Source organism: Rhinolophus hipposideros (genome assembly GCF_964194185.1).
Source record: "Rhinolophus hipposideros genome assembly, chromosome: 13".
Lineage (NCBI taxonomy): Eukaryota > Metazoa > Chordata > Mammalia > Chiroptera > Rhinolophidae > Rhinolophus > Rhinolophus hipposideros.
The window spans coordinates 42393930-42414529 of NC_138059.1; the positions used below are offsets into that span (position 1 = coordinate 42393930).

Consider the following 20600-nt stretch of genomic DNA (forward strand, 5'->3'; position numbering starts at 1 on the left):
TTCCAGATGGCCGGGGAAAGTGGTCCTCTTGGGTTACTGTAGGGCACTCGGGGCGCGGGAGAGCAGGCGGCCTGGTAAGGCATCATTAGAGAGCCAGCTCGACGTCCAGCCTGCACCGGAGAGGGCGAGGCCTGGAGGAAGGCCGCCCGCGAGCCCGCTCGCGCGCCCCAGCAAGCAGGGACTGCCCATTGTTAACATATACTTGACCTTCGTGACCCCTGCACAACACAGAAGTCTCCAACCTCCAAGTCCTCTCATCCTGCCGCGGGCCCTCCCCCCTGCACCTGGTAGCAGCCCTGCTGCCGCCTCCCTCGCGTGCGGTCGCGGCGCCCTGGGCGCGGGCGCGCGCCGGGGCTGGCCTGGTGCAGGCACTATCCGCGCACTGTGCGCGGCGCTCCTGCTCCCCGGCGGACGCCTTGCTGCCCTGCAGATAAATTCGTCTTCTTCCTCGAGAGTGAGGCGAGGCAGACGCAGTCGCCGCCTGTGACAGTGGCAATTCCCTGCGTCCCACATCACGTTTGTCTGCCACAGCAGCAACAACAGAAAAGCGGTGGGAGGTGGGAGGAGGGGAGCAGAGCTCCTCAAGTCCAGGGTTCTGCGTGGAGGCTGCGTTTGGCTAGGGTCCCCGACCCCGGGCTTTTTGTACCGCAACTCTGTGCGCAGCGCTGAGCGGCAGCCCGCACTCCGTGGCGCGACTCCGAGGCTCTTCGCGAGCGCGCGTGGGCGAGTGGCTGTGGACACTCTGGCCTCGCAAGGGAAGCCGCGCGGATCCCTTGCCCTCTCGCCTCGCGGGCGGGCCAAGACGACACGAAGTTTTACTTGCAGAGCCGGTGGCGGATGGTGGGACTCTCCGTCCCAGTGCAGTGTAAGTGCCTGCGGGAGGGCTGGGCAGGCGGGCGGGTGGGCAGCGGGGAAGGGCCCCTGGCCATTACTATTAATTATTATTCTGATGGCCGTCATCTGCATTTGGATTATTAGGCCGAGAGCCTCCAGGCTGTACTTGTCGCTCAACTAGGTAGTGTAGGACTACGCATCAGGGTAAAGAGGAACATCGCGTGTGACTTCAGCTTGCAATGAACTTCACGGGTCAGCCAAAGATGGCAATTTTCATGTCTTAGATTTCCCGCACTGCCTTTAAATTTTTTTTTCTTTCCTCTCCATGGTCACTATATATGAGCAGGAAGATGATACGTGATTCCCCACCCCACCTCCCCATCCCAGCAAAACAGCTGGTCAGGGTGCACACGGTGCATTTGGCAGGTGGCCCTAAACCCATATAGTGGGGTTTTGTTTGTTTGGTTTTTTAACTGGAAAAGGTTCGTTTCGATGGTGGAAAACTTAGCACTAGGAGCAAGAGAGCGGAATCTTAACTTCGAGACCTGGCTGCGACTAGGGTCGGGGTCCTCTTAGCGACATTCAGGCTCTCTGAGCCTGTCTGCGAACTTTCCCTGTTACTTCTAGGCGTTTGTGGTGCTAGAGTGGTAAGTCCCACGCGGGCGGGCGACGGCAGCGACCTGAGCGCCTCTCAACCTTCACCGCTGGGGATCGGTGGGCAGCGTCACTCCTATCCGGACCTCTACGCTCTCGGGACCCCGCCGCGTGGGTGTTCCAGTCCGGGCCCGGACGCTGTGTCTGCCTCTTCTGAGCTGGGAGCTTTGTTGCTCCCTCTCGGCGGAGCCCAGACGGGGAGCCGCGTCCGGGGAATTTTTTCGATGTCCAGAAACCCGTCAGATGAAGCCCTTGAACGAGTAGAGAAGCGTCCGGGTCTCCCGGTCCACCGCTCTCTTTGAGAACCTGAAAGGACTGGGGTGTTTGGCATACTCAGATCCCTCTTCAGAGGCGGACCCAGCGCTGGCCAGGACTCTTTAAGCAAATACCGTTATGTCGACACCAGACGCTTAAATCCATTGTTTTGAAACTTATTTTTCTGTTAAGGGCTGTCAACCCTTGGTAAAGTTTGAGTACTGTGATTGCGGGAAGTAGGATGTGAACCAAGACTGTTACTAAAATTAGCTCTCACCCCCACTCCAGCCTTTCAGTTTGGAGGATGTGGTTGGGGAGCCTTGCAGCACTTGGTCTCCCTATTCCTTCCAAAGAATAGTGGAGAGATCCTTTGAGCATATCTTTTCTTCAAGATTGGGCACCTCAAATCCCAACGTGCACAGCCTGGCTGCAGCTTCCTGGAAGAACCTGCAAAATGTCTCTTTAAGTAATAGCTAGATTCCCCTTGGAGGAGGTTCTGCAGTCTGGTCACTAAGGCCAGGGCGAGGCAGTAAAGACCAGGAGAGCAGGAGAGGCCACCCCAGATTAACTTTATGTGCTTAATGTAACTCTGAGCCCCCTTGCAGTTTTAACTTCTCTTCCTTTAATTAATCTGCCCAGGGCCTGTATATAAATGGCTGTCCACAGCTGCTGCAAATTGATTTATCCTCTGATAAAGGTCGGGTTGCTGACCAAAGCATTTTTTTCTGCCTTCTATGTGAACTGCAATCTGTTTAACAGGTTTTTTTTCCCCCCTCCTAGTCTCCTTTTAAACATCTATATCGTTTTTAAGTGCACTCAATGTCTTTTATCATCATACCCCTCCTTTGCCGAGAACAGAGTGAACTGGGTCTATGCCCAGTGAGTCCAGACTCACTAGAATACAAATTGATCAGCTTCTCTGTGATAAATGGTTTGTTAGTGTTGGGGGCCTCCTTTTAGTTTATTTTAGCATTTTGCTTTGACCATGGGAGTATTCTGTTGTGCCCAGTTTCTCCTGTCACACAGTTCCTTAGAAAAGGTCAACAAACACCATTGTTTCTTAAACCAACATAGTCCCAACCTGGGTGTTTATGTCAGCTGTGATTTGTACAGGCAGCAGCAAATTCATAATTCTATGGATTTTGACCCCTTGTTTATTCTGAAAATGTAGTCTAGTTTTTACATTATGGGGGCTTACAGGTAGCATAGATAGGGCTACCTGATTTCTTTTTCTATCTTTTTCCTTTCTTTTACTGATTGTTATTTTTTGAGAGAAGTCTGACAGTCTTACCCAGTATTAATCATGGAATCTCAGTTTGACCCCAGGCTTTTTTTTTTTTTCTTTTTTTTTTTTTGCAGCTAGGATGGATGTTGAGGAAGTTGAAGTCCATCGTTGCATACTTTTATTGTATTTAGCATTTGGTATTTCTTTGGTTGATTCTTTCAAATGACAAAATTCCAACCAAATAATCAGACTTATTCTGAGTGCATGAAAACTGACTTTATCTAAGATTATACTAAGAGAACTTTATATTAAAAATCTTTGTTTAAGCGTAAATAATTTTATTGTAAACCATTTAGACAGCAGTCACTTTATTTGAAAAGCTAAATATTGAGTGGGAGAATTTGAGTATGTAGTTTCTCCAGTGTCCTGTTCATACCTAAAAGAAGCAGTGGAGAAAGCAGTTTATTTTTCCTTTAATGTTTGGACAACTCAAAGCAGACCAGAGGTCTTTGAAATGATATTTTCCTTTGTAGACTTAGTCTCTGTGACCCACTAATACCTGCTAATGATTTGATTTTAAAATGGTCCTTAAAATACCTTTCTAATAAGAAGCATTCTACTGGCAAAACATTGCAAACTGCTCTATTGATTGTAAGTTGCTGGAAATAATATTGTGTCACACCTACAGGACTGCAGCTTTTTAAATATTTTTAGTTTTCCCTTTCAGAAGAAAAGTAAAATATTGCTGGTATTTGATGATGAGCTGTCCCATCGAGGGTGTTAGTCTAAATATTTGCAAATACAAGAGCACTTCAAATTTTTCAAAGAAGTACATAAATGTAAGGTGTCATTATCATTTATTTTATTATAAAATAGAAGCTTAGCAAAAAACAAAACTTAAAAAAAAAAAAAGCATTGAAAAGAGATCAGGAGAAAGCACTGCTTCCAATAGGAATGTTGGTCAGTGGTTTTCAGTTTAGGACATTCTTCACTGTCAAATCCTGTTTCTCACTTCCTTGATATGAACATCAGCTGACAGGCACTGAATGCAAAGCACTGAGGTTTTATGCAGGCAGCATAGCCCTTCATAGCAAAGCAGTCTGAAAAATTGGCACCTGCATGATTTGCATGTGAAAAAAAAAAAAACACGAGTCAGTTGCATTTTACTGGAGTCTATTACTGTAAGTTAGTAAGTTCAGTGAGAAAAGCTCTTTATTTGTTGCCATTTGGACATTTAAAAGTTCTTTGTTTTACGGACACCTATTCATCCTATTGTGATCTACAGATTTTATTGATAGCAGAAGCAGGAAGAAGTGATCTCTGGCTTTATAAAGGTTATTTATTATGGAGTGGAGTTATTTTTAACCATGTGCTTACAGAGTGCACTTACATCTATGGTTAATTTTCAAATGTGACTTAAAATGATGAACTCATACATCTTTCAGAATAATCTATAAGAAGTTAAACAAATACATGAAATTAGGTTAACATAAATGTCCTTTGAAAACAATCTAGGATTTTAAGTTATACACTTTAATAACAAGTTAAAATCTGTAAGAAAAAAATAAACCTTTCATACTTCTAAACTTCAGGAAAAATGTTTCCTTCCACCTTGCTTGTTAAAAATTGTTTGTCACTGACATGCCTTTAAAAATATCATATTTGAATCTGTTTAATAAATATAACTATATTCATAATATTTATAACTATAAAATATTTATAATAACTATAAAATAACTATCAAATGTTAAATCAACTTCGACACCATACTTTATGAAGCTTAGAGTAGTATTCATCAGTGGGAAAATTTTATCCAGCATAAGTTATTATCTAAAGAGATACCGACCAAATTCACTTTTTTATAGCTATTAATATAAGAGTTCCTAAATAATGTTTAAAGAACAGTGAACATTTTATTAAAGCAAACATTAGTTCAGTTTAATGGAGGTAATCGTAAGTGATAAGACAGAGCAGGTTATCTCTGTGTTATTTAAACAGAAGGAGCTACTATGCACCATTTCCAGTAGCCATCTGTAGAAGAGAAGGGTTTGCACCTGTCTGTCCACACTAATTATAGATTAAGGCCAAAGAAATGAAATTCGAGAAGGTTTTCAGCTAATGAAATCCATACTGATTTTATTGTAAATGTGTTTTATGTAAAGAGGGTGATGGTTGAGTTATGAGTGAATAAATCGCTCCGTAGCTGCTGCTAGGCACTTGGTTTTGAAGCACAATTCTGCTGCATTAACCTTTGATATTAAAAAAAAAAAAGACAAACAACTTAGATGTAGATGCTAGCCTTGTTTGGCATCCATAACTACAGTTCAGTGAGCAGTAGTGAGGTTTTGCTTGCAATTTAAAAATGTGTTGTAAAGCAACTTAAATGTTAAGAATATTCTAATATTTTGAAATGCAGATGAAGTAGAAGGTAGGTTTTAACTTATGTATATAAAACATCAGAAAATTAGAAAGTCTTTTTCTTTTTTTTCTGCATTTCAGTTTCACATATATGAGAAATAAAGTAAAATGAGAGAAGAATGTATTCTGCAATAAAAGGTCATATGAATGTCTACCACATCTGTTTATAGTAATTATGAACATAATTAACATAAGAATTGCAAATGAAATAATGATAAACTGAGCAATGAGATACTATACCATAATGGTCATATGTTGGAATTCTCACATTATATCACACTAGAATTCACATACTCAAAGAAAGAAAGAAAATGCTAGATTTTTATCTTAATTAATACTTCAAATTTATCTGTCTGCGGCAGATGGACTTCTTGCTTTTATAAGAAGGTAACCTATTATTAAGTAAAGAACGAGTTGAAATTAAGATTTCTTGTGTTCAACTTGGACTTCAGGACAGCTGTGATTATAGAAACCACTTTCTATTGTACACTTATTCTGTGATTATAGTTCTTGATTATTATATTGCTTTTTTTTAATTGAAAGCTTTGCAGCAAAATGTTTGCTTTGGAAGAGAGTCACGGATTCTTCCCATTTGAGAATTGGTTGATCTTTTCTATAACTGGGAGTCAAAAGTCAATGAACAAACAAGGTGGTAATAGAAATACTCTGCCTCTACAAAATAAGAACATTGGCAGATTAGCTTTTGCACAGTTTTCTTCATGTCTTCAGTATTTGGATGCTTTTAAAAGAAAAAAATGTAAGCCTTTTCTGGATTTCAAAGTACTGCATTGTTTTGTTTTGTGTTTTTTTAAATAGCATTTTTTCAAATAGCATGTAATGGAAAAATCAGTGGGCATTTGTAAATTGTATTTTTGTCTTCCTAGAGTTGTGTTAGATTTGTAGGCATTTGCATGTAGTCTGTGTCTAACTTGATCTAACTAAAATGTAATAAAGGGAAAGGTATGTGTGGTTACCTTTGGTTACTCTGAATGTAGTTTTTTATAACAACTAGAGAAAAAGTGAAAGGTAACCCTTTACAAGAACTAAAGCGATACTCCATAAATCTGTTATTAAATTTAAAACACATAAGAATGACAGATTATCACCCATTCAGTAGAGTTCACTCAATTTTGTGATATTCCCTGCCAACTGGTTTACTTCCTACCCTTGTACCCTTCTCTAACTATTGAACCTGGTCACTTTTTGAAGATTCATGGAAAAGAATTACCTGTACTCTTCTCGGTGATACCATGAGGTTTTCCACATTATTGGGTTACTGGAGGATTGTGGCAGACCCCTTTTTATCTGACATTCATTGCATGACAAGATATTTCACACATGCCCTTCACCATCCTATGCCCAGCTTTTTTTCCCCTTTGCCTTATCTATCAAGTTTCCTTTAATTCTTTTCTTGGGGTGGGAGCATGGTGGCGGGGATCTACTACTACACATAAAACTATTTTTTGGCTAAGTGTTTTGGAGGAGAGTGTTTGATTAAACAATACCTCTCCTCATTTTCTAAAGGACTTCTTCAAATTTTTCTCCTCTGTGAGGCCACTCTCTTGCTCATCTATGTTTTCTCTCTACTGACTATACTCCCCTCACCCCTACCATTTTGTCCCTTTATAGTGAGACCCCAGGCATAAACTATTTTATAAGTTGAGATGTCACTGCAACTGGGGCGACAATATATACCATGAACAATTATGCAGTTTACAGGCTACTTCATTCTGAACTCACTCTTCATACTGTAATGGGTTTCTTAACCAAACTTCAGAGCCTTGAAATACAATGCAACCAAATACTCTCCCTCTCCCAATAAAGTAACCTTATTTGCTGCATTATCTGCACTCCATTAAGGATCTGATCAGATATTAAGATTGTCTGATTGGCACATTTAAAAGTAAAAAGGGGCTCCCATGGGGCTACTCAGGTGTATCTTCCTCCTAAGCCTGATGGGGTGGAAGATGAACTCTGGTCTGATGGAGGAGCATTAGTTCTGTTGTTCTCCGATTCTCCGTCTCTGGGTGGGTAAAGAGATTGATTGCCTCGCTGTCAAATTCCTACCTCCAAAATAGACTCTCAGATGTACACATAAGAAACCCCCTCCCCAACACAACTTCTGGAGGTGTCTAAGAGTCACCTATAGCTAGCTACCAATCATAAGTGGTCCTTATCACAGGGATCTTGGCTGCATGAGTCTTCTGCTGCTACACATTAAAGCCAAGGAAAAGGAAAGGTTTTATATCTGCCTGTGTCCATCTCTGTATGCATGGATTTGTGGTGTGTGTAATTAAGGAGTATTGGGGTCAGCAAAGAAAGGGATAAGAACTTCCACTTGAGGTTGGTCTGGACGGCTGCGTAACTGCTTTGAGGACTCAGCTAGGCTTGTTTTGCAAATTGTGGCTATTTGGATGGAGGTAAAATGGTGAATGCCTCATTGTTATTCTCTGCCAAGAAAGAGCTCTAGATCTCCCTCTGACCTAGACCAAACCTCCAAAATATTCACGGTCTAGCCCTGGAGTAGGGAAATACAGTTTGCTAGTCTGGATTCCTCCCTTTTTCTCAGAATAGGGCCAGATTTTGGAATACAGGAGTACCCACGCCCTGGCTCTTGCTCTCAGCCATCTTTGGGGTGCCTCGCCCCCATGTGCCACCCCCCATCCTGGGGCCTGAGCCCCAACCCCCCATCCCTTCTGGTTTCTTCCCTCCAGTCCGTCTCTTTCCTCTCTACCTCCCGCTCTTTCCACTTTTCCTCCCTCTCCCGCTCTGTCACACACGCACCCTCTGTTTATTTTCCTGCCTCCATCTGGGCCCTGCTGATACTGTAATCACCCTGATGCACGTTAGCTTCTCAACTCTCCCTTCTGCGCTCACACACTCACTCACACACAATGTGCCATCCTGACAAGGTTTTTACTCCTGATAAGCTCCGATGTGTGTTTAATGAATACAAAGCCACAGTCTGGGTGCCTCCTCAGCTGCACTGCCTCTCCTGTGCTTCTTTGCCAGAAGGTAATCTCCGTAAACAGGGAGGGGAGGTAAGTGGGGAGGGAGGAGGGGTGGGAAAGATCAGTGGGGGAAGCACCAGGAGGCTGCTTTTCTCTTTCCCTCTCTCCCTTTCCAAATGATTCAGAAGTCGATAAGACCAGGAGAAGTGAAGATGTAACATGTTATCTGTCGCTCCTTTTAGCCGGCAGAGAATTTACATTTAAAGATTAGCAGAGGGAGAAAGAGAAATCTGCCTTTTGTTGTATGGGTGAGGAGGAGGCATCAGCCCTGGCCTGGCCGCAATCTCCCATCACCTCTGCTATCCAGACAGGATTTACTGAGGTGAGATTACCGGAGAGCCTTATCTTTAATTGGGTTGAGTTTTGTCAGTCTGAATAGGTTTAAAGTGACTCGATAAAGGAGGACAATAGGTTATGTATTGACTGAATGCTGAAGCCTTTGGATGAAGAGGGGAGAGAAAAAGCTGCTGAACAACTTGATTAGTTCATTTATATTTTTATTTTAAAATGAAACTGTCTTTGGTGCATGGAAGGGCCATAGAACTTAGGTGAAAATTGAATGATTTATTTCCTCTTCCCCTCACCTCCTCCCTTTCTCAGCACCATCTCCCTTATTTTAACAGTAGTTTCATTTACCCCTTATTTATAAGATTGACAAACTGAGCAAAAAGGGTAGAGGCTTTTGGAATCCATCACTGGTGTTTGGTTTTGTCTGACTTGTTTTGAAAGGGTGATGAATTGAACATACTTGAATGAGTAAGAAAAACAAATGAAGCCTACTTTTAATATGAAATTAGTTGCTTTTATAGTATGGTTTCAACTAAGTCTAGAGAAAAAAAGTCACTCTGAGACTGTTAGGTAGATTTGTATTTTGGATTTGAACTGTGGAATTTTTTTCCTTGGAGTTCGTTTTAAAAAAGAATAATAAAAAAAAAAAAAAAAAAAAAAAAAGAATAATAAAAATGTTTTATTGACTCATGAGTGTATTTCTCAAAATTATAGTAGCAATTTTGGAAGGTTCTTAAAATGGATAAAAGTGGGAAAAAAATGATTGTTTTGTCTCCTACACCTTGTCAAGATAGGTGTTTTCATAGATAAATATGATCCAGTACCTAGAAGCCTAATTAAAATTTGTCTAAAGAATGAGGGGCATGTTTCCTTGTTGACAGCAGCAGATCGAATGAGTAAGACAATAGAGTCCCATTATTTTACTTCCATTGACTGAACATATTGACATTTCAGGTTTGCTGTTGCCTCAGTGAGCATGATGAAGCACTGAAATTCACAGACCAACTGTCCACAGTGGCACATGTATTACTGTATGTCATTTTTGCCTTCAGGCTACCTTATCACTGAGGCAGAATCGGGATGGACAGCCTGGAATACTTCAGAATTGGTAGAGCTCTGTTGGCTGAGAAACTGACAGCATTTTTTAGGAGCATCTTTAATTTTACCCAGAATTGGGTGTTACAGAGAAATGTATGTAGCACTTTTATTTAAAAATCTGAGAAGCAGCCTGGCCACCAGTCATGCATATTTTATGTACAAAAATACCCATTGTCAAGATTGACCTTTACCTTCTCTGGAGGTATTTGCGGTGAGTGGTTGGTTACATCATTTAAATGTTTACCAGTTTGTTTGTGGGTGACATCTGTTCTTCCCCAGTGTGGAGTACTCAAACATCCAAGCACCTGCTAAATCTATATCTGATAAAGAACCATGAGACCCTTCTGAAATAGGAACTGACTTTGACTTTTGTTTGCTGTTTTCTTTGGTGGGTGGAATACAAAAGTGAGATGTAGATATTTTACACCCACTTTCATGCATAGACAGTGATATATAAAGATAAATATGTGTATGTTCCCAGCAGTGGTAGAGAAAAATACTAAGTATTCCTTATTTTGCTTGGTCTTTGCATAATAAAACTAAGTATTGGGCAGACGTTGAGTCAAAAAAATGTGAGTTATACAAAAAGTGAATATGTGAAAAATCAGAAGGGACATAACATTTTTAAAAAGTTTAATGAAAATATAAAACTATTATGAATATGCTGTATACACAGCAATTGTTGCCACCAAGTAGGCAACTGATTGCCCTTTACAGCCTTTAGAACAAAACTAGTCCTTTATACCATTTTCATGAAAATGTTAGGTTTTTATTTGATCAGCAGGTGCTGTTGAGATGAAAGCCATGTGTAAATTTTCAGAAGGCCAAAAGTGTCAATTCAGAAAAGGAAAGTGATAAGAGAAAATGTAATCAGTTTTTCTGTTTTCAATTTGTGCAGGATTTGAAGAGCTGTTTTGTTAAACTGCTACATCTGCTCCAATATGAATATTGAACTACTTCCACTAAAAATAACAACCTATAATTTGGAAGCCACTGCAGTCTTTTGTTAATATGAGTGGGTTATTTAAAAACAAAAAAACAAAACAAAACAAAAAAAAAGACAATTTTCTTTTTTGACAATCTCTTGCCTAATGTGCATTTTCATTTGTTGGCACTTTTATCCTCAGCAGATACATGGTATTATGCAATTAGGAATTCAACTTGTATGACTATGAAAGAGGTTTCCATAGGCAAAAGTCTAGTAATATAAAAAGAGTTTGCACAAACAAAATTTATTTTAAAATAACCTGTTTAAATACAGTTATTTAAAATGAGATAGTTATTTTTCACATTCTCTAATGCTACAATTTTTTTTTTAACTTACTGCCAACTGTTAACAAACTTAACACTGTTCCATTGCATACTGAGCATCCTGTGATTTATTTCACCTTTATTTAATACACCTGCAAATGTAAGTTGAAACTAATTAGGTATATTTTACCTAACAGGGCTTTCAGAATAATTTTTTTCATGCTTAAATAAAATGATTGAATTAAGCTTGAGTACCTGCATACAAAAGCTTTAGCGTCTATATTACTGTTAATCAAATAAGTTTTATGGACAGGGAAAGTACCACATTGGAGAAAAAGAGTGGATGCATTTTACTAGTGACATTTCTAGGAAAGACATGTTTTTTTAAATCATCTAGGATCAATTAGAAAGATAACTCTAACACATCTTAAATAATAGTAATATAAATAATACTTCATCATCCCCATAATAAGAAAATAAATGACACTGCTATCCATTTGATACTGGGCATAGAGTTAAGGTAGAAAGAAGACTGATGAAATTTGGATCAGATTCAATATTGACTCTATTCACAATTGCAGTTGGGTTGACTTGTGGCTATAGTAATTTGTCCAGGGTAATATGTGATCACTGCTTAGGATCAATTAGAGGCCATTTAGCTTGTGGCTTCACCCTTGACTTGCCAGACACACTTTTCACAGATAAACCCAGAATATCTCCAGAATGGATTAAGGGGAAGGCAGACATTGTGACACATTAGAATATTGGATATTAACAAATGCAGTGTTTCTTCTGAAACACCAACTCAAAAGAAGAGGTAGTTTGAAGAATAGTATTGAGTGTGAGTACTTGTGATTACATATATGTAGCCAACCCAAAAATAATACTTTTAAGGACTTTCTGATTTGAAGACAAATTTTGGCATCCATGTTATGCTGATATCTTTCAGAGACCTGGGCAGCCATGTAGGTATATTCCCTGGTACAAGCACCGAGCACTTTGCCACCCTCAAGAAATGATGCTGAGTCACATATCAGTGTCAGGAGATTTATTTCACAGACACAACCCCATCATTTGGTATATGATCTTCTAATGAGTTGTTTATGCTGAAGCCACATTCAGTGTTGAAGCCTTGGTATCTAAGATGTCGTGAACGGGAGAGTTGCTTAGGACTCTTTTCAAAATGTTCACACGTAATGAAGTGTTGTCCAGGCTCCTCCTTCAGAACCACTGATAACGTCCCAGGTTGAGGATTAAGGTATGAGATCCTCCTGTTTGAAAAAGTTTAAAACCATCAATGCTGCTTAGAACCACTGACATTTTCAGTGACTGTAAAAGACCTACTTTTTAATGTCTTCCTGCTTTGATAGTTCTAATTGAAATTGCTTATATAATATAACTCATGAAGAAATGAAGCAGGCATTTTTTTTGTAGGTTTCATATTGTCAAGATCTCTAAGGCAAATCAAGTATTTGGGTAAATAGGGTCTTTAGAATACAAATCTTGTTGAATGTAGAGGGATACAAATGTAACATTTTCCCATTGTTTGTCCAACAATCTCAGCACCTCTAAATGCCTTAGGGAATGTGATCGACTGGATTCATTAATCTTTTAATGCCTGGGCATAGACTACTTCTGAGTTTGCTCTGGGCTTTTAAGGGCTGCCTCCTAGTTGTCGGTCTTGGGAGAGGAGAGGAACTGACAAATATTAAAGACCTACCGTGAGCCTGAAGTTAACCTTCACATACATTGTCATCACTAATTTTGAGGAAACAATCAACCAGAATTTCACTTTCTTTATTTCAAAGAGTTCCCAGTGCCTCACTCTAAGACTCTGGCTGTAGTTGCTCTTTTGGCTTTTCCTTTTGCCCAAATATAGAAAACTGAGGTTTCCTTGTGTCCCCAAAACTAATTACCTACTTGTTCCTGAGTTCTAATAATTAGAATCATATTCTCTGAATATTTGGCTTAATATTTTCCTTAGCAGCTATGAACTATACATCTATTACTTATGCCCTCATCTTCAACCTAAGAAACAGAGTTGGCGACTGACAGATATCCCGTAATACCTCCTAATCCAGGCTTCTCCATTACTAAACTCTGTTCTGTTGTCAAAATACCAACTTTTCTACACTGTGCTGAAGCCACGAAGAATAGTCTGTTCCCTTTATTGATCTCATTAGGCACTCTGGAGTTGTCTTCTGCCCAGTGTCCGTAGTTCCCCGATGCTTGTGTTGACCTCAGCATCTCTCAATTGGCCAAGTCCAACTTCCTGATCACTTCTTAAGAAAGGAGGAGAGGGTTTCTGCACCATTTTGAGTTTGTAATCGTAGTTATGTACTATAAAGTATTCATTGTATTATAAAAAGACGGACCTGGAATGTGTGTATCCCTCTAATTAGTAGGTAAATTGGGTTTCCCTTTCCAGTTCAGTCACTGACTTTTGCTGGGGGCCTGGGGTGCATTCCAGCCTTCAGGTAACTTCTTAAGGAGCAAAATGATATGCAGATTCAGTGATTATTAGACTTCTCAACTCCCATATGTATAAATCTACATATGATACTGGAAATAGGTTTTCAGGAATTTCCCAAGGTTAGGTGAATGACAATAAATCCTTATTTATATTTTTAATTCTGAGTTGAGGGGACACTACTAGTCTCCGTACAACTGGGAAATGGAATCGGTGTAAAACATGATTATCTTACCACTGTTGTCCATTGTAAAGAAGTGGCATTGGGAATATGGAGCCATTTTTTTCCATAGCCATCCTGGACCTTAGACGATTGAAATTGTGGCTGTTATTATACCTTTTTCAGAGGTGAATGCTGGAGAAATAAACCTATTTATGCAGTGAGAAGGAACTTATGATTTTAGGTTTTGCTCAAAGAAAATGACCTTCATACTTTCCCTTCACAGTTGCTGGATAAGATGAACTTGGTACCTGGGGGAAGGTATGATAAACTAGGGGCTAAAGCATGGAGGCGATAGGTTGTGCTTACTAAATATTTGCCATATCCACAGACTTTGGACCTAAGTCACTTGCATATTTAGGAAATGACATTTTAGAATCATTTTTGGAGAGAACCTGCTAAATAACAATTTATTTAAATAAATAAGGGCATGTTGTCATTTGGCTAAGAATCAGTTCTTAAGTAAGAAAGACTGAAAAATTGTCCTATTGCATTGTCTGAAGGAAGTCTGCTATTGCTTCTAAAAACAGTTAAAAGCCCAGTTATTACCAATAACACTGATTCTGTACTTTTCTTTAGTTTGTAAAAAATATAGACATTATTATAAATTTAATCCGAATTTGTGTAACTGTTACTAATGATCCTGGGCTGAATTACTTTGAAACTTAGAGACTATTGCATTCTTAAACTTGTGATCTGCTCAAGATGAGCTCTTTGTCATCATCCAAGATGGTAGTAGAAACTTCTTTTTATTAGTAATATCTGCATTTGGCAGGACTTAGAAGTTATGTTATTTTTGTCTGTCATTAGAAATGGAAGCCATGAGAATCACTGTCATTTCATGGGTTGAAGACATTTGCATTGGTATTCAAAGTTCATTGGGAGGCCAAATTGAAGTTCTTTGCTACAAAAGAGAATGTCTTAAAACATACTTAAGTGTTGGGCTCTTACTTGGTGTCTGGCTTGACTAGATTGAGTATTACATCAGAGAGAGAATAGAGAAACTATTACCATGAGATGTAATGGCAATTTGTCTAAAAAAGTTCAAGAGCTAGGTACCACTAATGAGAGGAAACATTGCCAAAACAGTGATGAGCTAGATGTGGACAGGTCTATTAGAGCACCAGGAGACAAAATTAGCTGTAAGGTGCTATTTAAAGAGGATTTCAGAAGTCACTTCCACTAGACCTTGTGGGGAGTGCAAATGGTGACACTCAGGTAGGAGGAGATCAGAGAGATATTAGGAAAGTAGATAGATAATGATACCTGCAAATGCTGCTGACAAAGAGTTGTGGTGCCAGAGAATTAACACAGCACCATTTCAGAGAGCATTTCAAATATATATTAGATTTGGCAAGCAGAATGTCAGAAATTGGGACATCATCCCCCAGAGGACCTTGTAAGCATAGTGTAAGTTGTGCTTTAAATACAAAGTCTTAGGAAGTTGGTTGGTCTCTTTGGTTAAAACTAGATGTACTATATTCCTTTTCCTAACCTCAAGATATAGGAAAATGTGAGCTGTAAAACAGGTCATGAAAGACTGCAAGTTTATTTTCTGAATCTATGCATATGTTATGTACACAGTGATGAGCAAACACAGCTGGGAAGAACAGCAGATGATATTGGGACTGGAACTGTGGTGTTTATCAGACTGACATAGTAATCCTTCTTTCCTGTGAAAGTGTTCTTTTTAAGTGACTGTTAGGATTGGTTAACTTTTATCATGTGTCAGACAAATAAGTATTCTTTACTACTCAACCTCTTTTCCTACCTGTCACACATTTTCATTTTCGTCTCTTGCTAGATCTATTTAAAAATGAGATCCACATTTGACCACTGGTGGGAAACAAATATGGACAATGAATTTTCATTCCTTTGTTTAAATAAGTGTAGGTAGGTTGGTTCATATCTAAATGGAAAGTAAATGTGATCCATCTCCATTGACATGTCCAAGTGAAGCTTTGAGTTGACTAGAGGGAGAGGACATAAAATATCAGAGAAAAATAAAAATGAAGAACTATAAAATGATCAACCCATTAAATCTAATTTGACAATTTTTAAAGAAAGGCATTTGCAATTTGGGTAGTCTTGATAATGACACCTTTTAGAGTATCAGAAAGAAAATTAAAAGTTTTACTCTTGGTTGTAAATCTGAAGTAAATTAATAAATATTTAATAAATTCCTACAATGTATAAGGCAATATGTTAGATGGAGACACTGGGCAGGTAGTAAGCTCAGTTCCCACTGAATGGTAAACCTACTCATGACAAATTAAATAGTACAAAAGATTATGGGGCTTGATTACTTAACAATTAAATGGTACAATAAATGAGATTTTAAAAGTTGGGAGCAAGTTGGAATTTAAGCTTGTTTTGAGTCAGGTAGGATTTATCAAGGCACAGTCATTATAATGGGGTTGTGGGCAGTAATAAAGTAGGGATGGGAAATGCAGAAGCACAGATGTGGAAAAGACCTATGGAGAAGTACTGGGGTGGTTTGGGTTGGGATGGAGAGAGACTAAATTAGCGAATGTGGCTATAGTAAAAAGACATTTGGGCCATTATTAGAATATAAGCAGAGAGATCATAACTGTCTTGAAGATGAAGCATTTTGATTTAAGCTTTATATTCTGAGTAAACCAGAATTAAAAAAAACACACACACAAAACATTAACAAAAAAACTTGTGTCCTATGGGACTTCTCAGGATTGGGAGATGGCACAGAAGGTGTTTAGGCCCTTTCATTCATTCTCTCAGCATTGTGAAACCAGAATAGTTCTGCTTTTACAACAAATTGTTTTATATATTAGATTTCCTAGTTGGACTTCTTTTCAACAAATGATGCCATAGTAAAATATATCTTAATCAAAGTAAAAATAAAAGATTGTATCAGGGAAGGGGAAACCATGGTCCCAATTGAAGTTATGTTTCTGAAGAGCTGGTCTGATTGTGATGGGCCAGATGGATTGTAATTGAAGAAAGACTAGAGGTTGAGGCCAGGTAGGAAACTTGTTGCAGTGTTTTAGATGTTAGCTATTGTAGAAGGATGACCAGTATTGGGTTTGTAGGACAAGAAGGAAGAGGCAGATGCAAGAGGTGTTATAAAGGAAAAATAATTAGAACTTGGATATAGGGGTGGATTTAGAGAGAGTGAAGAGTTGACAATGTGGATTAAGTGACCACTGCGATTTGCTTGCCAGAATTGGGGAATCACTTTGGATGTTTAAGGGGCAGCTTCCCTATCCCTCATAGATGCAGAGTCTTGTGACTCTGAGTCATAGTCTCCAGAAAGGAGCCTCAGACGCTATTTGTATATCCTTGTGCCAGGGATCCTCTTGGTCCAGTTCTTTTTGGGAAACAGGGCTGTCAAATGGTAGGTGTTCCTCAAACAGTAGTTGTTGCATGGAGGATTTATTATTGATCACTCTGAGACTTGGCTCCCTCATGTGTGTTTGCTCCTTGCATGAATTTCAAACTGTTCTGAGTTCTCCTTTTTACAGGTAACTTCAGGCCACATGGGAGAATAAAAAGTGGTCGGGTGGGCTCCGTCTGGACTCTAACTTCCTACCAGAGCAGCCTAGCTGTTTGACATAATTCAAGCATTGGACTTTTGTTTGTGAGATAGTTTATAAAATGTATTTTAATTCTAACGTTATGTAGAGGAATGAAAGCAGGAACCAGAGAGTAAGCAGTCAAGGAGGATTTGATGAAAAAGCAGAGACAGTGTGTCCCCCAGACTCTGGGCTTGGTACTCTTGGTAACAGGGGGAAGAGAGAGTTATTTCCAGGGGCTTTTGAAAGCACATTCATTTATTCAGAGCCCCAAGCACTGTTTGTAGACCAAATACTTTATCATGTGATGACATTTTTCAAATATGCATTAAAAGAACAAAATGCATTAAAATATTACTGAGTTTAAGAGAAACTTGTCTTTATGTACTTTACAGTCAGCATACGGTAAACAAAATACCTGCTATCATGCGTGATACCATTATTTTTTTGTTTTAAAATCGAGGCCTCATATTGAAAAAGTAAAAGAATCCCTTTTATATGTTAAAAGACAGTATTAAATATGTATATATACACACATATATATATACATATATATGTATATCTGCGGTTCTACTTGTAGGAAGTATGTACTAGAAGCTGACAAAAGGAGTTGTGTTTGGGGAAGAAAGTAGGGCACAAGCACTGGTGGTTGTAAGGAGAGTTATTATTGTATGTCCCTTGGTTCTCTTGAGTCTTTTTGCAAATCTTATACCTATTTCACTTACTGTAAAGTTGGAGACTGCAGCATCAGCCTGAGATTGACTGGTTCTGCTCTTCTGGGGGAAAGTGATGCTACTCTTTTCTCTGCCAGAAGGCAGTTGAGTGGAGTGGTGAAGAAACTCAACTCCCAAGTGCTTTACTACTTTTATTTCCTTTGCTCCCCTTCATCTGGAAATAATTCTTATTTGGATTATAATGATAAAACCTCATAAGATTGTCATGAGAATTACATGAAATGATGTGTGAAGCATAACCTTCAATAAGGGTTTGCTTGCTTAATCTTAGCATCCGACGTGGCCACTTTGGAACTGTTCTCCGCTCTCGTCCAAAAGCTCCCATACCATCTTCTCTCACTGACTATTCCTTCATTCAACAAGTACTTAATGGAGAGTCTGGCCCTGTTTGATGTCTGGGGATATAGCGATGTTCAAGACAGACAAAACCCCTAATTTGCTAGACTTTTCTCACCTCAACCTTAATTAAGACCCGTTTCTGCAGGGAACCCACTATGTCCTCTCACAGGTCTATGATGAAACACTATTCTGAAGCCTTCATGACCTCTCTTCCTCCAAGACAGAATTTATCACATCCAACCTTTTGCTATCATCCATGGTATTCCGACTTCTCTGTTGGTTTATAATCTCCTTGAAGTCGAAGTTTGGAACAATTGGGGTACTTTAGATGTTTTTACAATGTTTTTAAACATTTGTTGAAAGCTCATGCTTAATAATATTGCCCTGAAATATTTCATTGCTAAGACCAAAATGAAAATTTGGTTCCAAGAATATGTTTCTTTCCCAATTCTTTCTACCTTGACCCCCTTTCATTGTGTTGTCTTATAGAATATACAATTTATTGCAGCCATATTTTAGCTTGTAAGTTTCAGGAACAGAAACGAACAAACAAAAAGCACATCATGTACAGAATTGTCCCTAGGCAAACTGTGAGGTGGTCAAGTCACTTGTATATTCATAAATGCATATTTTGTTTTATTCATTTATATTGTTTGTCGTGAAGTTCACAAATGTGTTTTTATAAAGGATGAGTTCCCTGAAATTACAAGCAAAATATTGTGTATATGGAAGTGTCCCTTTGATCAGAGACCCAATGAGACTAAAAAACCTTTTTAGTGGCTCTCAGTTTTCCCTCTACCAGATGCCCCCAGGTTATTCCTTAGTTGCCAGGGGCTCCCTTTTCTCCTTTGGCTGCCCAGGTCTGTTTTCCTGCCTGGGAAGGCTGAGCACTTTCCCTCCAATACTCTCTTTTACCCTCCTACTCCCATTCCTTTTCTCCCCACCCAGTCTTGTCTTTTCTTATATTGTGTGGGAGTCCAAGTGCTCAGCTGCCTGACCAAACTAGCCTTAAAATCAGGGATGGCACTGGACAGTATGATAAGTCTATCTCCCCTCAAGATTCTATGATTCACAAAGTGGAGGTGGGTAAAGAGTCTCATTGTTTTTCCTTCCAGGTAACATTTCCATTTGAAGAGATGATTTCAGAAGGGCAGCCAGCCTTCAGTTCAGACACATATACTTGGGGAAGGGACATATTGAAGACTTTCATGGAATGAAGCTCACAAATTGTCTTATTTACTTTGTAAATCATCCCTGGAGATTTCTTCAATTGCCCAAGGTCACCCTGCACTTGTGGGGGGCAAGGTGTGAACCTAGATTTTCTTATTTCCACGCTTCTCTATTCCAGGGCTCACTACTACTCTCCTGGAAGTCTTCAAATCCCACCACCTAGGAATTTTCGCCTTGAACAGGTCAGCCACAAGACTGCAGGTGGGAATTATACTAAGGTTAAAATCGAAAATTATCAAGAGGTCTCATTGCACTTAGAAAAGTTACTGTTTAGAGTATAAAAGACTACCATAGTTTTGATAGGTTTCTGAGGCAGCGGGAAGGAGAGAGGGAGAAAAGAGAGGGAAGAAGGAGAGATAGGTAGTAATTGATAAAGAACAGCAGCAACCACACTATGTTTACAGCTGGACAATTGAAGATCTTTTTTTTTTCTTTTGTTGAGATATGTGACCATCAACCATGAATGCAGATACTTTCAAAGTCCCATTTTTCTTTCATGTAAAGGTTGCAACATGGAACAGATGCTTTTATTTGGAGAAACCAGTCTTTGGAAATAATTTGTTCTCTTCTTATCCCCTAGAGATGAACTTCCACAGCTGAAATTAGATAAGCAAAATAAAAATTTAAATCACAAAACATTAGTTTGTGGTATTTCTTTCATTTTCACTGCAAAATGTTTAGGACCTGCTGCTTAATTCTTCATATTTTAGTGTTGTTGACTTATCATAAGTACTTTATTTTTATCCCTAATAGTACAGTTGTGACTTTCAGAAAAGAAAAGCTTGATTGCACTAGGTTATTTTTGAGTAGTGACCTACTACTTTTATTTTAATGCTTTACACCATAATATTAAAACAGGTACTGCCACCTTTCTTCTATTAAATCATAGGAACCAAGCACTTGGGTAAAAAGACACTTGAACTAGGGACACTAAGATAGGCACTTTATAAGCATTTTCTCTTATCTTCACATCATCCTGGTAACGTATTATTATCCTATTTTAGAGATTTATATTTGAAGCT

At 39.1% G+C, this 20600-nt stretch overlaps 1 protein-coding gene across 6 annotated transcripts in view; it reads left to right on the plus strand.

Moving 5' to 3' along the window:
* Window positions 1-456: 456 nt before the first annotated feature.
* The window catches only part of RUNX1T1 (RUNX1 partner transcriptional co-repressor 1), a 195953-nt gene continuing 175809 nt past the window's right edge, over window positions 457-20600 (plus strand). For 2 of the 6 annotated variants that reach the window (XM_081070761.1, XM_081070765.1), the window contains exon 1: window positions 8554-8719. Coding sequence is in view for 2 of the 6 variants with exons in the window: in XM_081070759.1 (XP_080926885.1) it covers window positions 8281-8401 (121 nt within the window). In the remaining 4 variants the exon portion in view is untranslated. Of the gene's footprint in view, window positions 866-8126; window positions 8428-8553; window positions 8720-20600 lie in introns of those variants that run through there. The other 4 variants (XM_081070762.1, XM_081070760.1, XM_081070759.1 and 1 more) reach the window with 4 other exon arrangements.